Source organism: Papaver somniferum, chromosome 5 (assembly GCF_003573695.1).
Source record: "Papaver somniferum cultivar HN1 chromosome 5, ASM357369v1, whole genome shotgun sequence".
NCBI classification, from domain to species: Eukaryota; Viridiplantae; Streptophyta; class Magnoliopsida; order Ranunculales; family Papaveraceae; genus Papaver; species Papaver somniferum.
Window position 1 is genome coordinate 57,119,480 of NC_039362.1, and position 18,208 is coordinate 57,137,687.

Below are 18,208 nucleotides of genomic sequence, written 5' to 3' on the forward strand. Positions count from 1 at the left end.
AGCTGCCTTTTTGACAAACAGACAAATATCAGATAATATTATCATATCTCAGGAAATTATTCATTCTTTCAAGAAAAATAAAATTAAGCATGCTGGGATGGGGATCGAGATTGATATGTCGAAGGCCTTCGACATAGTGAATTGGGATTTCCTTATAAATGCGCTTAAAGCCTTTGGATTTGATCAACACTTCTGCAATCTAATTAGGACATGTATTTCCACAACCTCTATTGTTGTCATGTTTAATGGATGTCCTGGAGATTTTTTCAAACCTACTAGAGGTCTTAGGCAGGGTGACCCCTTTCACCTTATCTCTTTATAATTTGTATGGAAATCTTCTATAGAAGTCTATTTAGGCAGAGGATAAGAAGGAAATTCATGGAATAAAAATAACTCCTAGAAATAGCTTCATATCCCACCTATTTTTTGCCGATGATTGTTTACTGTTCATTAGGGATGATCTGAAAGAATGTCATAAAATCTTAAGTTTAATAGACACCTTTAGCAAAGCTTCAGGGCAGCTTATCAATTTTGATAAATCTGGAAATTTTTTTAGCAATAAAGTCCAACCAAAGCATCAAAGAATGATTAGTAAGATCCTTAAAATCAAACATATTGACCTGAAAGACTCTTATCTAGGAACACCTCTATTTGTAGATAAATCCGAAAATAAAATTGTTTGAAAGCATAATAGAAAAAATGGAACACAGAATACAAGGCTAGATAGGAAAAATTCTTGCTCAGTCCAGTAAAATGGTGCTAAATAAAGCAACCTTAGCTAACTTGGCCATCTATCAAATGAGTTGCTTTATTCTGCCAAAAAAGATAACCAATAAAATAAATGCTCTACAAAGATATTTTTGGTGGGGGAAAGAAACAAATTACAAAGGATACTATCCCAAATCTTATTCATGCCTGTGCAAACCAATTAGTAAAGGAGGGCTAGGTTTTAGAAATTCACATAAATTCAATTTAACTCTTATAGCTAAACTAGCTTGGAGAATCATGACAGAACCACATGCTCTTTGGGTTACACAACTAAAGCCAATATACTTCAAGAGAAACTCTGCTTTTAGAGCTAAAATCCCTTCCCCTAGCTCTTGGATGTGGAAATGTATGTACAAAGGAATAATTTTAGTTGAACAAAACAGTATTTGGGAAATAGGTGATGGAATGAAAGTCAATATATGGGAGGATAACTGGATTCCTGATGCATCTGAAAAACTTAAACAGTACAAGACCAGTAATAACTCATCAGTAAACCTGGTTAGAGACCTAATAGACACTAATACAAAAAGATGGAATGCAACCTTAAGTCACTCTTTATTCCCTAGAGATATAGCTCAAAAAATATGCAACATTAGATTTGCAAAGGAAGATACTCTGAGATTGGTTCTAACAAGATTTGGAAAGTTCACTATGAAATCCATGTATGATAAGTTAAATGAAAAAACCATAAATTACTATAACTTAGGGCAGCCTGATACTTTTTGGAAGAAACTTTGGGCTACACAAACATCCCAACGGAACAAATTTTTTGCTTGGAAGTGTCTTCAAGATGCTGTGTCAACTAATGTTAAACTGTCTAGGTTTAAGGATATTTCTTCTTCTTGTTCCTTTGGATGCAATGAACATGAAACAATAGAACATCTATTCTTACACTGCAAGTTTGCGCAAGCTGTGTGGGCAACTGACCCACATCCTGTAGATATACAGTTTAACAGAAATAAATCTTTCTTTAATATCTTTAAGGAAAATCTTGAAGAAGAAAACCCTCAGATACCTATAGAAATAATAATGACCAAAATCTGGTTCATATGGAAGGAAAGATGTAATAGAGGTTTTGATAACCAACATCAAACACATCAACAAGTAGCTTTGGAGATACAAAGACATCTAGCATATTGGCAAAAAGAGAAATACACAGTCAAAAGAAAAGACCTGATAAGAGGAAACACTAGTAACAATACATGGAAACTTCCAGAACCACATTATCATAAACTAAATCTGGATGGTGCCTGGATTTCTTGTAATACCCCAGAAGGCTTTGCTATAATATTTAGAAATGATGCAGGTGAACTTATTCAAGGAAGAGCAGGACCAATCTCAGCAAATGAACCTGAAGAAGCGGAAGCTCAAGGCTACTTGCAAGCAGCTAAATGGGCAAGAGCCAACAACTTGTCCACTTTTAGTGTGGAAGGCGACTGCAAAAATCTTGTGGATAATCTGAATGGAGAACCATCGCAAATCTCTTGGCAAAACCAAACTATAATGGATGAAGTGAAAAATGAGTTTTCTTTTTGTAATAACTTTAAAGGTTTCTATTTTGTTCCTAGGACTGCAAACAATGTAGCAGACACTTTGGCTAAAGAAGCTAGAAGCTTCAGAATTGTCGTTAACTGGGATACAGTTCCCCCTTCTTGTATTCAGTATGATTTAGAAGTAGATAAATCTAATGCTAGGGTATCTACTATAAACCAAGTACTAGATGGCTCTACTCGGGGTGATGTAAGGGTTACTAACTCCCAAAGTTAGTTTTTCTTCTATGATATTTAACTTACAAAAAAAAAATGGCTAGACTTGCCTGGAGATTGATTTCACAACCAGATTCTTGGTGGGTGAAACCATTCAAGGAAAAATATTTAGGAAGAAATCAATATTCTATATTAAAAAATCAACTAACTCTCGGATTTGGAAATGTGTTTTGCAGGGAATCAATTTGATTCATAAATACCTTTGCGTTAGAGATGGTCAATCCATTAACATTTGGACTGACCAATGGATACATGATCTTGATTTTACTCTAGATCAACTCTATTCCAAAAGGATCATTTCGTTAACACTTGTTTGATTAATCCTGATACGAATAAGTGGAACCAGGACCAAATCTTGGCAATCAATTTTGAATATCAATTTGTTTTTAGGTAGGGATAAAACCTTAGAATTGAGTAAACCTAGATGGATATTAAAAAAAATGGAATATTTATTGTTAATTATCTATATGATACTATGTGGAATGAAAAATGTTGATAGAACGAAGGGATTATTTTGGAAAAGATTCTGGAAACCAGAAATGTCACAGAGAATAAATCTCTTTTTATGGAAATGTTTGAATGATGACTCACACAAATTTTAATATGTTACATGTCTGATATAGATGAAAATGCATTTTCTGTCATGATAACATTGAAAACCTTGGAGTACCTATTGTTTAAATGTGTCTATGCAAAATCTGTATGAAATCTATCTCCTTTTTTGGTGGCGTACCTAGTAATACAAGGAATCTTTCTTTCAACTAAATCAGAGACACCTTAACTAGCGGTGCAGTACCCTTGGAAATGTGAATCAGCAAATTAGTTGTACTGACTCAGTTGTTAAAAAATTTGTCCCATGGAAACTTCCTGGTCTTCATTGTAACAAAATAAACTATGATGCTTCTTGGATTTCTGTTACTGATAATGTTGGTTATGGATTAATTTTAAGAAATGATGTGGGTGATGGAAAATAAGCTGTCTGGAATTTCCAAAGCTACATGTCCGGAAAAAGGCGAAGCACTAGCTCTACAGCAAGGTGCCAAATGGCCAAAGATGAAACATTTCTTATTTCTGGTTGGAGGCTGGCTGTGAAGGAATGGTTAAGTTCATTGAAGGGAAGGACACAATGATGGATTAGAGGAATCAGAAAATTGTAAAAAAAACTATGAAAGTATTGGAAGAATGCAATAGTTTTTTGGGGTTCAAATTCATCCATAGAACTGGAAACTCTGTGGCTGACAAGTTAGCGATGGAGGGTAGGAAGTCTTCTATTTTCAGTACTTGGAAAGAAGATTTGCTTATTTTCTTAGATAAGTTTATTAGGCTGGACATAGGTAGTAACTTAAAAAAGGTAATATTACTACCATAGTAGTTGACAGAAACACAAGCTTGTTGTCTAAAAATCATAATAGGGAATGTCCTCAAATGATACCATGACAACATCCTGCCTGTTTCTTTTCCCTTTCTTGTGTTTCCTTTGTACTTTTGGCTTTGTTCCCGTTGATTTATATATCTTCTTTATCTTAAAAAAAGGACCTTCAATGAGTTGTCAACTCTATAAACAAGATAGATCTAAACCATTTAGTCGTACAGACTAACCAATATGGATCCTAGACTTTTCACTTCATCAATGGCCACTTGTGCCCCTCTTCTCTTCTTTTTAGACATAGTTCCCTTTCTTAGATTACCCAAACCATTGCAAATATGATTATAGGTCGTACATTCCTTCTTGTGTTTCTCCATCTTCTAAATTTCCAAGATAATAATTGTTGCTCCATATTCCCCCAGTGCACCCATCCAACATCGAATCTTGCAAAGAAATTATTTTCAAATTTTTGTAAAGTAGGAGCAGCGCAGGAAAATCGAAATTAGTCTATAATGCCTTATTTCTCATTGTACGACTGCCTTTCTTTCTCCCTCGCCTGATTTCTTCTCTTTTTTTCTTATTTTAATGATCATTGCGTCTATCTTTCTAACCGAAATCCACCATCTTCTTCTCTTATTCTATGTCTTTCAACTAGTTTCTTTCATCATGATCTCTACTAACGATTGTTGATGGTGGTTTTTAGTTCAGGGCTAAATTTGTAAAACCCTGCATTTAATGTGCCTCCACTCTGCAAAGAAACAGAGCCATGTAAAAGTGATGAGTATTCAACCTCTTCACTGGCGCATTTATTGAGCCACATATATTCACATAAAATTTACTCAGAATGGTGCATGTAGCAACAATCCTAGATATTCTGTAAATTTTGGCACCTTGCCTGTATTATTCAATTAATATAAGTTTCTTTGAATGCTTTCCGTGATATGTTCCCCGGCTGAACCCTTAATATTGATATGGCATGACAATTTATGTTCACTCGCAGCAGAGTAGCACGAATTTCCAAGTATCAAGGCTAAGGTCCTTGCATAAAGTATTCAATCGGAAAGCATATTGCTCTCTGGAAATGAACTTAAAGAACACTGTGTCACCACATAGAATTCAACCAATTTTGTGATAATTTACAAGATTCAGATATTACCCTGACTAATTTGCGAAAATTAGGGTTTTGCGCCCTGCGCAGTAAATTAGACCTTGCCTATCGAAATTAAGCCCAGATGAACTAGGTAATTAATCCACCATGGATTAGTGGGTGCAAAATCCTACTCACAATCAGAAAACAAGGAATAAAAGGAGCCGCGGAATAGGAGCAGCAACAAAGGGAGGTGTGGCCATGCCTTAGGCCAGCCGGCGCCACTCACAAGTGGCCACACCCCATGCTGCTCGAACCGGCCCCTATTCCCGCCACCCGCACATGAGTTGTGGTTGGGCCCATACTTGCCGACCCTATTTCCCATCGACCAATCAGGTCGCTTTAAATCCGCCACACGCACACTAGAAGTGTAGCCACACCCATGCTTGGCCGGCCCCCTCTTTTAATCAACCAATCACGTTGCTATAAACCTGCCACAGTATTAAAAGAGGCAAAGTTGCGCCAGATGGTCACAATGCCAAATTGGCTTTCCAAAAGTCGCGCCAAAACACTAATTGGCATGCCAAACGTGCCACTTTGCCACCGAAACATGCCGGACGTGGCGACTTACCATAAATAGCGCGCCAATGTGCTGACCCATTTCTTGCTCGTAGCCAAACGTCATAACATATTCCAATTAGGGTATTCCAAACACGGCTCTGCCTTAATGGCATTAGTCGTAACCCTATGTTTTGGGGTAAAAACTGATTCTGCTGTTTTTGGTAATTTGGGGTGTGATGATGAGAAACGAGTTCAAACCCTAAACAAATGCACTGCACGGGAATGCTTTTAGGTTCGAGAAATCAATCTCTAAGATTCTGGCCTAAACCAAGAAATGGTCGTTCCAGATTCAATTCGGTCACAAGGTGAAGGAGAAGGGTTGATCTTAGGGAGGGAAGCGGAGAAGGTGTTTTAGATCAGAGTGTTGAATCATGAAGGTGTGGCTGTTTATGACTTGTGTATCAGAAAAATGGTTTCTGGCTACTTGTGTTGATAAAACTTGTGTTTTCCCCTTTTCAAAATAGATTGAAAATATATTTTATACAAGTCATTGAGCGCACCCTGATCTCTTAGGAAGTGGAGGAAGTGAAGTAATGGATAAGTGGGTTTGTGCGGAAGGTAGTGATCATCGTGTTTCCGTTACGAGGGAAGATTGATCACACGTTCTTCCACCACTCTCATTACTGTTAACCACCCGTCTTTCCTGACACGTTCTCTTAATGGACGCGTCGCACGCCGCACGTTGTAAACCGCCAGATTAATACCCCATTAAGCATCCCCCAGTTTGTGACATGTTTAATGTCTCGAATGAGTGGGTCAAGTCGTGGGACTTGCCGCGGAGAATAACATATGATGTTATTAGGTGAAACAACTAAGTTGTTTATGAGGCCGACATAAAATATGTATGTATTGATGCATGTAAAACATCGCATTTGAACAGATCAAACTAATCGATGTGTATGAAGCATCGTTGTTTTAGAGCTTGATTGAATAAGTCACGGATTAGGCGTCTTAAAAATGTAGCATGACCGGTCATCTTCGGGTGATCGTTTGAAGGTCGCATGGGCGAGGCATCACTTGGTCGATCGCTCCCCATGAAAGAGAGATGGTCGGTGATCGTCATGTTGGTTTGTTGGTTTGCTGGAAACAAATCTACATCGTCCAACTAGGCTGGCAAAGTTGGATGGACGAGATGTTTTACGGCAGTTGCATATTTCCGTTGATGCAATTCAGTGGTTTGAAAACCGTGTGGCCCACCCTCTTTGGGCGTGCGTTTCGAGGCATCGAGCCCTGATTTGCATAGGCCGGCCAGTCACGTGTAAAGGTGGGTCGATGGTGGTCACGTTAACATCTTTGGGACCGCTTGAATCTAGATCTACACAGTCTATTTATGCTGGCGAAGATGGATGGTTGTGATCAGTTTACAACAGAGGTATGTTTCCGTAAACCCAATTAGGTTTTGAAATAGCCGCGGCTTCTCTAGTTCGATCGAGCAATTCAATGCATCATCGACTTCCCATGGGTAAGTCGATCGAGAAGGAATAGTGTTGGGCCGGTGGTGAACTCGTGTGTACCTCCCTGACTGTCCAAAAACGCGATCTAAGCCATCCAAACAAGCTGGCTAAGTTGGATGGTCGTGATCGATTTAAGACACTAATACACTTCCGCGACCTAAATTTGGGTTTTGATACAGCGTGCCTGCTCGAGTTTGGGTAAGCGATTGAGCACTCCATAGGTTTGCCGCAGGCAAGTCGATCGACTAGGGCACTATGGGCCTGCCGATGATCATGCTGGCACTTCCTTAATTGTTCGTAGGATGATCCAAGCCGTCCAACCAGGCTGGCGAAGTTGGACGGTCATGATACTTTCTAAGATTGTTTTGAACAGTCTAACTCGTTCGAGCTTCTTCTAATCTGCGCAACCACCCTATTTAGGGTTGGCGTTTGACGGCGCCGGGGTATGCTAAACAAAGTTCGACCGGTTAGGGCATTAGTGGGCCTACGGTCGGTCAATATGATGATTGCATAGTATTATCAGGAGTGGTCTAGGCTTGCTGAAACATGCGACCAAATTTTGTGGTCGTGATCGTTTCTAAGACCGATATTAGCAGTCTATATTTTCCTTAAGGAACTCAAGCGTGATCGAGCTAACTTAAAAGCGCGCCGATACGAGATTCTCTTTGTCAGAGAGTGGTGCACCTTTGTGGGTATTTTCATGCATATCTCAGTACTGGCATTTTGGAAGATTCATGCTACTCTGCTGAGAGTGAACACTTCATCGACATGTCATGTCAATAATGAGAGTTCGGCTGAGAACACAGCATAAGATAATATCAGGCAGGCCAATGCATTAGTAACTAATGCGATAAGTTGAATTTTATAGAATATCTGGGATCGATGCACCATTCTGATAAATTTCATAAATATGTCGAATTACTCAATACATATATAAGTAAAGAGATTTGAACAATAATCACTTTTAAATGGCTTTTGTTCCTTTGCAGGATGACAACGCATTAAATACAGGGTTTCACAATTTTGACCCTGCACTAAAAACCACCATCAACATTAAGTACCATGCTTAGTACGTAACAGTGACATTGTTGCGGGGTAAGCAATAGATGGTGATAGACAAGAACAAATTGGAAAGACAAGGCATGGAAGGACTACCATGAAACACTTGATCGACTCTTGTAATAAGTATAAGTACTGATACACTTTTAGTCCGGCCATGTAGCATTGGCGCTCACGCGCAGTTGTCCTCATCCGTGCATGCTACAAAAGAAACCCTTTTACACTCGGACTCCAAAAACGTCGTGCGTAAAAAAGGGGGTCGTCCTTCCTCTCTATTATTCACCCATCTGCCCCGTGTATTTTCTTGCGGAAGTTGGTGCCCTGTGTTGATCTCCCCATCATCGCAGCATGGAAGTAGCCTCTACTTGAATTTGGAACAACGACCTCGCATCCCCATTCATGTTGACTAGGACTCGAAGTTGGTTTGAACGAATTCCTTCTTTTACCATCCAACGGTCCCTTCCTGGTTCTTAATTAGGGTTTCAATAAGAAGCATGATTTAGTTGCCGTTGAATCCTCGCTCATCGGATGAATCTTGTTACAGCTTTCCAGTCTCGTTTTAGGGTTTCTGTCATGTATATATACATGGATACCTTTATCATGCCGAGATCAAGATTCTCTTGCTGAAACTCTTGCTTTCATCATGTCAGACAGAAGTGGATCATCTTCTTCAACTCGGCCAGATTCTTCTGCTAAACGCAAGCGGCTTGTATCCAGGGTATGATTTTAAATATTTTCTGATTTTGAAGTGTTAATTCTTATTTTTCTTTTGGTGTCTAATCATTGTTTTCTTTAAGAGCAGCCGAATCCCTGAGCCTTGTGACGGTTCTCCTGTGAATCTATGGAGTTCAACGTGGGATGGTTGCGGCAGCGCTTTGATATTATCAAAGTTGATCGAGCTTGTATCATCGCCAATTTCGTTCCTGCTACGAAATCTATCTTGGAAGAGGAGAAGGCTCTGGCTGCAGAATCTGAGAAGGTGGAACAGGCGATCCAAAATTTGAAGAGTAGGACTGAAAGGTATCAGGAAAGACAGAAAAAGATGTTTTCAAGGAACTACAACTTGTTGGATGGCCTTTTCTGAGATGTACTTATTTTTATAAGTAGGCACCATGACGTTTTGATCGTTTCTCCTTTTCTTGATTTTGAACATTGTTTTTTTTTTTGGGAAATGAATTGCATTGGTTTTGATAGTTGAATGAAGTTTTACATTATTATATGTTGAAGAAACTGATAACTTAGATATATAAAGTATGGAAAATGCTTGCGTTTCCGTGTCATGAGACAACAGGAGGCGGAACAATGGTCAACCATAGTATGCCTTGAGACATTTTCTGTTGATGACTGCTTCTAATTTTCCTCCATCCACTTTAATAATCTTGTAGTAGCCAGTGTTATAAGCATTGGTGATCACATAGGGATCTTCCCATTTTGGAGAGAATTTTGGTGCGGACATGTCTTGCGGAATGTGCTTGGAAGTCTTCAAAACTAAGTCTCCCACTTTGAAAACTCGTGGTTTTACAGCTTTTTCGTACGCTCTGGAGACCCTGCTTCTGTATGTTTGAGTACGTTCCTCTGCTTTATCACTCCTGGAGTCTAGGGTCCAACTCGGCAATTCTGGAGCTCGATGCTTCGGCTTCATTCCAGTGGACCCCACTTGCAGCTGCAATTCTGGTTGACGGAATCTTAATCTCTGTTGGGAGAATTGCGTCTGCACCGCAGACGAGTGAGTAAGGAGAAATGCCGGTAGAACTCCTAGGTGTCGTCCGATACGCCTACAATGCCATTGGTAGCTGTTCGTGCCATATCCTGGGATGATCATGCACCGTTCGACTGAGAATCCGAATTAAGGTTTTGTTGGTGCTTTTGGCTAGCCCATTCCCCTGGGGGTAGTAGATGGTGGAGAAGACCTGCTTAATCCCATATTCTTCGAGCAACTCTCGTACCTGCTTGTTGGATAAAGGAGTGCCATTATCAGTAATAATGTGTTTAGGCACGCCAAACCGACAAATGATGTGTTCCTTAATGAACGCCGCGATTGTTGCTCCAGTAGTCCCTCATAGAGGAATGGCTTCAACCCACTTGGTAAAATACTCTGTTGCGGTTGTGATATACTCGTGTTGTTTTGACGATGGAGGGTTGATCTTCCCAATGATGTCAAGTCCCCAGCTGTAAAACGACCACGAAATACTTACCGAGTGTAAAGGAGTAGAAGGTGCATGAATAAGGTTTCCGTGAATTTGACATTCGTTGCATCTCTGAACAAACACAGCTGCATCGTTCTCCATGGTTGGACAATAGTATTTCTCGTGTATCTGGAGAAATAGTTTCTTCTTCCCCTAGTGTTCTCCTTCATGCATTTCTTTCATCGGAATCGGGGTTTCCACCTCGTCCAGGCACCGTAATAGGTCACCCCCAAAACTTTTGCGGTACAGGATTCCTTCATGAAATACGAATCTCTTGGCTCTTTGCTTCATTTTGGATGCGTCCTTCTTGCTGGCAGGGAGTACTCCGTCACGAAGGTAACTGACATATGGCTCTCGCCAGTCTCCAGCGTGGCTCACGTTGAAAATTTCCAATTGATGTGGCGGTATTTGACAATTGGATCAAGATCCTTGGAGTGATCGAGATTGAGTCTCCATATCCGGCCAGTAGAAGCCAAGGCGTTGAAGACGTCGGTAAAGAGTCACTACCAACGTTTGTCCGCAAATCTCATTGTGAATACGATTAAGTTGTAGTTTCGCTTCCTCGTCTCCCAGACATCTTGACAGAGACCCATCTGGATTCCGGTGGTACAACACTCCATGAAGCATGAAAAAGCTTTGCAGGGTTTTGAGGCTGACCTTTCCTTGGGAGAGCGAACTGTTTAGCTCTTGAACAATTGGAGTCCTCCAGTCGTCGGTTTCAGCATTGAAAAAACGGGAGTACAACGACCACACCCAATATTTCTCTTAGCAATCTGTATGTACAAACTCCAATATACTTTCTAGAGAATCAACTAGACAGTCAGACTCAATCAAGATAAAAAGTATATCAAAGAGTTTATATCTCAATCTCTCTATTTGACATATACTCAAGCAAATAGAAATCTGCGAGTCTTTATCAAATACTAGAGAGATAACTTGGATGGTACCAAAGACCAATATCCAAGTTTCAATCAATTTAAATCAACAACCAAAAGGTCGGATATTTTAATTGATTGAAAAACGCACAACCTGTGATATTTCAATTATATAACAAAATATAATGCGAAAAAGAAATAACACAAACACCAGAATTTTGTTAACGAGGAAACCACAAATGCAGAAAAACCCCGGGACCTAGTCCAGATTGAACACACACTGTATTAAGCCGCTACAGACACTAGACTACTCCAAATTAACTTCGATCTGGATTGTAGTTGAATCCCAATCAATGTCATACTGATCCTAGGTACAGTTATGCTCCTACGTCTCTGATCCCAGCAGGATACTACGTACTTGATTCCCTTAGCTGATCTCACCCACCACTAAGAGTTGCTACGACCCAAAGTCGAAGACTTTAATATACAAATCTGTATCACACAGAAAAGTCTACGGTAATAGATAAATCCGTCTCCCACGAATATACCTACGAGTTTTGTTCCGTCTTTTGTTAAATCAAGGTGAACATGAACCAATTGATAAACCATACTTATATTCCCGAAGAACAGCCTAGTATTATCAATCACCTCATAATAATCTTAATCGACGCAGCGAAAAAAGATATTGCGGAATCACAAACGATGAGACGAAGTGTTTGTGATATCTTTTATATCTTGCCTATCGGAGATATCAATCTCAATCCAATTATTACAATTGTACTCGTATGATAGAAATAATAAGATCAGATCACACAACTACAAGAAAGTAGTATCGGTCTGGCTTCACAATCCCAATGAAGTCTTTAAGTCGTTAACCTGGTTTAGAAGAAGAAACCAAAGGTTAAAGGAGAATCGACTCTAGATTAGCACAACTAGTATCACACAGAAGGTGTGGGGATTAGATTTCCCAATTGCTAGAGCTCTCCCTTATATATTCTTTAAAATCAGGGTTTGCAATCAATGTTGGCTTGGTAACAAAACATTCAATATTCACCGTCAGATGAAAACCTGATTAGATTCAAGCTAATATCTTTCAACCGTTAGATCAAAAACTAGCTTTCTACATACAAATGAAATGCACGTTTCTAGGCTTGTGTAACCGTACCCAAACTTGTACATTTGTTGGTTCAACAATAGTCAACCAAATGGTTAGCCATATGATCACTTTCATATCAACCATATTCTTTTTCACCATAACTAGTTCAAGTGACTCAAATGAACTAGTTAGAGAGTTTTTCAATTGCAAGGAAATCTTATGTAACTACACAAGACACAATTTGAAGCAAAAACGATTTGATTCACTCGAATCGGTTCATGAACTATATAGCCACGGTTTGCAATTTGCATTCCTTAGTTTATATAAGAATAAGTTCACAAACATCGTTTTTAGGTATAACCTACTCAAGTTCGCGGACTTAAGTTCCCGGACGGAGTTCACAAACTCCAGACGAGAACTTCCGCCAGTTCGCGGACTAAGTTCGCGGACTTGGCTCATGCCACTATGCCGGTTCTCTTGATCAACAAAGTTCGCAAACTTCGGTTCAAGGAATAAGGACTTATACATATATGTGTTTCCACAACAATGCTTATATCCTCCAATGGTTATATAATTTAAACTCTCATTTCAATCATTGAAACATTCTTAGAGGACGTTGATATTCTATAGTTGTTATTCACAAACTGTTTTTCGTCAAAGTAAGCAATTTTCAAAGTGATTGAAACTTGTCATGACTTTCGTCACTAGGTAAAGATGAACTTGGATAAAGCGAAAGCTTACCAACACATATTTCGAGAAATAGATAGGCGAGATAAACTCGACTCGAAATAACAAATGTGTATAATCTAAGTCTATATAGCAAAACGACTTTTGTCTCAAGATAGGAGATAAATAGACTTTTGAGTGATAGATAATTTCAAGTTTCCACATACCTTTTAGTCGATGAAGATCCACCGGTTCCTTGAGTAGTCCTTCGTCTTGTATGATGATTGCCATGGAGTTCTTGAGCTCAACTACACTTTCTATCCTAGTCCGAGACCTTATCTATAGTAAACTAGAAATCAAGACTTATAGTTTTGATCACTAACATTGGAAAACATGCTTGAGATAGCAACGCATGCGAGTTCGACCGAGCAATTCTCTAACAATTTCCCCTTTTGTCAATTTTAGTGACAAAACTATCAATACATATGGAATACAAAAAATAAATTGGAAGTGTGGAAGTGTGGCAACCAACGCTCGGTTGAACCCACCAAGCGTTGGCATGTCAAGTTTGGTTGTCATAGTTTGAGTGAATCTTATATCAGAAGAGAAGATTCTCAAGATTAAACAAACTAGGTGCAATCAAAGTTCAACAACCGTTAGTCAATTAAATCAATCGAAAACTAAAATAAACTGTAATTACCTAGTTTCCCACCAGCAGTACTCGTAGAGCTTCTTGATCCCACAAAGTCTTTAAACGAGCGGTCGTAAGAGATTTCGCCTAATTAGGGTACTTTCCTCTCTGGATATACGGCTCCACCAGAAACAACAAAAAAATGAAGTTTGCCTGACTCTTAGGATAGTTTGCTAGAAATGCAAACTTGGGTATTTATAGACCAAGGATGTTTGGACACCAAGAAATTTCCAAAACCGAGTATTCTCAAGATATGCTATAAATGCTCAAAATCGGTTTTCATAATTCCTGGAAATGCTTTGTCCAATATTTCTGAAATCTCACTAGAAAATCTCAAGTTAGTAAATGCATACCAATTTTTATTTTCTAGAGATATGCATTTAATTACTGGTAATTAAAGCATATAAAACTAACAACCTTAATTAAAAGATTCTTAATTTATCTCGGATCGGGATCTCGTTGAGTTATTAAGGAATATCTTTGAACAATAAAAGATAAGAGTTACTGATCATGTTCAAAGTATGTTGACATCTTTTCTTTGTAAATCATCAGGACGACCCTGAATTCATATTAGTAGTCTGGCCGGCCCTATCAATAGTAATTCAAGATCTTTCCATACAAACATAGGTCCATATAGCTCACGCTAGTCAAAACGTCTAACTGAATTGAAAGTAATATTCAATTAAAAACAATATTGCAAGAAAAACCTCGTTTTCATAAGAAAAGGTACCGAACTAGACTAGAAGTTCAACTGAATTAAGAAATAAATAATGGAAGGTTTCGACATAATTATGTTTGAAAAGAATTAAGGCTCAAAATAAACTCTCAGTATGGTGCCAAGCACCAGTGTCTCTCAGTGATAAACCTTATTGAGAATAAGGAAAAGAAAACAAAAATCTAAAAGAAAGCCACTGCAAAGAAGAGATCCTACTTCTTCCCACAAACTGCAGCGACCCCACGAGCAACTTTGCGACTAAATCAAATGTTTACTCTACTTCCTGAAATAGAAAATCAACACAAGGTCAGAGCCTTGATAATTGCAAGTTCATTCTCATCCCATCATATATGTACCAATAGCATATAAGATACAAAAGTATAAGGGTAGTCTATATTTTTTAACTACAACAAAATTTGAATCAGAGATTTAGCATTCCAACCAAATGACAATGTTGCTTACCTTTGGCAGTTCACAAAAGAACACACACACATTCAAGAATAAAAGATTTACATTTAATCCAGCGCCCACCGGTGCTCACAAGCTATATGCTATTGTGGCCCTGATCTCTTGGCTTATCCAACTCATCTACTACCCACCGCGACACTCAAACTATTTGAATAGAAGAGGACCTGCTCTCTTAGTAAGTAGATTCACAAACAACGTATCATTCAATAAGGATTTGAATCCTAACTATACATCAACACCTTTGCAAGACATTTCAAAAGTCTAAAGTTTACACCTGAACTTAAATGCAACATTCATTCTCATAAGAACAACAAGAAAGCAAAATACATACCATAGCACATGACAGTTCAGAAATTATTCCATCAGTTTTACACCGAACACCATAACTGGACCTGTCACATTCCTTATCAACACTAACCTGATCTCAAAGAAATTTCTACCATACATTCATAAATATAACACAGACATTGTATCAAAAATTCATAGAAAAGTAACGGTTAGAACCTAATCTACCACTGATTCAGTTCGTCTCAAACTGAATTTCTACAAGTTTACCTGAAAAACTCAGTTGGTTAGGGTACCTCTCTAACTCATATTCCAGTGAAATTTTTAAAGCATCCTCATAGACTAAATGGGTTACTCCCATTAAAAATTCAGGTCATTATACACTGTATAACTCCTATTTTCATGGGTTTCTATCGCTGCACAGTGATCTGAAATCTGTAGCAATGTAACCTGAACCTGGTTGGTTTCATAAAAACTCCATCTCCGATCGTTCTAAAAATATAACAAAGGTTTCATAACACAGTAACAAACAACATATATGAAAATCACAGAGATCTAATGGTTCGATTTAAACCTAAGATACAAACAACAGTTATAGTTTTTGGTGTTAGGAAATACCTAATTCGAAATTACCCTAGTTTCTTAGCTTCTAAACCTAAGATTTCATGAGATTCAACAAGTGAAACCTATGTACTACCAATAATAGATGATAAAGCAAGAATAAACTTGCCTTTGGACTTGTGTAACCCTAGAAATCCTTTAGTTCCATCTGCAACTTCTCTTCACGCCGCAAAGCTCTTTTCTTTGACAAGAAACTCAATTTTCTGTTCTCTAACTCAGGCAACTTAAATCTAGGTTTTTTATTTTTATTCTCTAACCTAGTTTTTAACTACACCCAGATATCTTATCATGGGAAGCCCATTAGCTAATCAACAAGATTATTTTAAAGGCAAACCTAACCATCAAACAAAAATAGAATTTGAGGTTATGACATCCTCTTTCATATTTACAATCTTAGAATCGATTATACCACACTTCCAAACAAGTTTAGAATTGGTTCATCTGTATTCCAAGACAACTATGTGATTGATTAAATATCAAATCACTAATCATGGGTTTACGATTTTACCAAACACAAGGATCAGTTCTACCTTAATATGGTTGCTGGGACCGGTTATATCAGTTACCATAATCGATTACGTCAATTACCAGGACCAGTTACCATATACTCATGGTATTACTTGTGATCGGTTAAACAAGTCACTCGGATCGGTTACACCAATTACTAGGACCGGTTACACCAATTACAAGGATCGATTACACATTAATTTTGTGATCGGTCACACAAATTACTAGGCTCCGTCACACCAATTACAAATATCGATCATACATCTCAGGTGATTACTTCGGATAGGTTACACTAATAAAAGTCATACCAAATCATAATTCAGGCAGTGTGATTAGTTATACCAAGATATATAACAAGTTATAATAAGTTCTACTAACTCACACATATTGGTAATCCAAAGATATGCAATGAATAACAATACCAATAAGCCTAGCGATTTCCCTTTCGATTCATAAAACAAGTTCATGAATGTACTTCCTTTAAACAAATGTAAACATTGTTTCCTAGGATGAAATCTTCACCTTTACCCATACACATAATCACAATAGCATTCATATGATTATGTCGATGTCATATATATACGAAGTTCAAAAGATAAGCGTTATACTTTGTATCCTAATTCCTTAACACTATGATCATGTGATCATGTCTCACTACTAGAGTATAATCATTCACCGCTTCGCAGTTATGTTTTCAATATAACACCACTTGAAAGATACGTTAGGAATGAAACCGTTCAAGTCAAATATTACTAACCTTAATAGGAAGGATGATATCGTCGTTGTAGCTCGTTACTTCTTCACATTCTTCAGGTCTTCGAGTAATACTTGTATGTCTCATAATCCTAGACTTTCTAGTCTAACAAATACGAAGTTGTCTCTAGTACATAATCAAGCGACTCTTAGATGAGTTTTGATTCACTAAAATATGACAACCAAACTTGACATACCAACGCTTGGTGGGTTCAACCGAGCTATGCTCTAACAATCTCCCCCTTTGTCAATTTTAGTGACAAAACTCTTAATACATATGGATAAACAAATTACAAGAATTCATTACACATACGCTTGATTCCAAGTTTCAACAACACAATAGCCTACATATATTCAATCCATAAATGATGTTGTTGACAATTGAATAACAAAGCTAATACTCCCCCTAAAGGAAAGATAAGTAGATTTTCAATCCGAACATCTTTGTTATTCCCCTTTTGTAGTCAAGATAACTACAAAAACAATATGATATGTTGTTCCCCCTTAGTCAATGCTTTACTCTTTTGTTAGATATAAAGTTTAAGCACAATTGTCCTTTATTTAGTGATTACAAATCACTTGTTTACTCCATATAGTTCTCCCCCTTTTTTCAAAAAATGACAAAGGTTCGAGCAAATAAAGGTCAAACCGAAAGGATCTTACAAATCTAAAAGACTTGTACAACCTTAAGAGTTATGCACGAAGCTTTCACATATCATTTTAGATAACCAATATCAAAACCTAAACTACAAGTAATTTGGTTTTAATATGTTATCAAGGAAACAATTGCTCGAAGCAATTTTCCCTCATAGTTTAACAAATTGACTAAGAAACTTAGTTCCCTTGCTAAATCGATTGCACAAATGCAATCGCTTAGTTCCCAGTAACCATATGAAGGTAGAACCTGTTAGAGCATAGCTCGGTCAACCTCGCATGTGTTGTTATATCAAGTATGTTTGTCAATGTTAGTGATCAAAACTATGAGTCTTGATTTCTAGTCTATTATAGCTAAGTCTCGGACTAGGATAGAAAAGTGTAGTTGAGCTCAAAGACTTCATGGAGATTCATCATACAACGACGAAGATCTACTCAAAGAACGGTGGAACTTCATCAACAAAAAGGTATGTGGAGACTTGAACTTATCTATCACTCAAAAGTCTATCTATTCTATCTCCTACTTCTTATGAGACAAAAAGTCGTATGCTATATAGACTGGATCATACA

General features: G+C 38.0%; 1 protein-coding gene across 1 annotated transcript; it reads left to right on the top strand.

Annotated features, from left to right (window-relative positions):
- Window positions 1-1,005: 1,005 nt before the first annotated feature.
- On the top strand, window positions 1,006-2,535 carry LOC113279078. The gene has a single exon (XM_026527789.1). The coding sequence runs from the start codon at window positions 1,006-1,008 to the stop codon at window positions 2,533-2,535; it is 1,530 nt and encodes a 509-aa protein (XP_026383574.1).
- The last annotated feature ends 15,673 nt before the right edge of the window (window positions 2,536-18,208 follow it).

What these genes read in the sequence shown, in the direction of transcription:
- LOC113279078 (XM_026527789.1), top strand. Translation starts at nt 1,006, where the DNA reads ATGACAGAACCACATGCTCTTTGGGTTACACAACTAAAGCCAATATAC.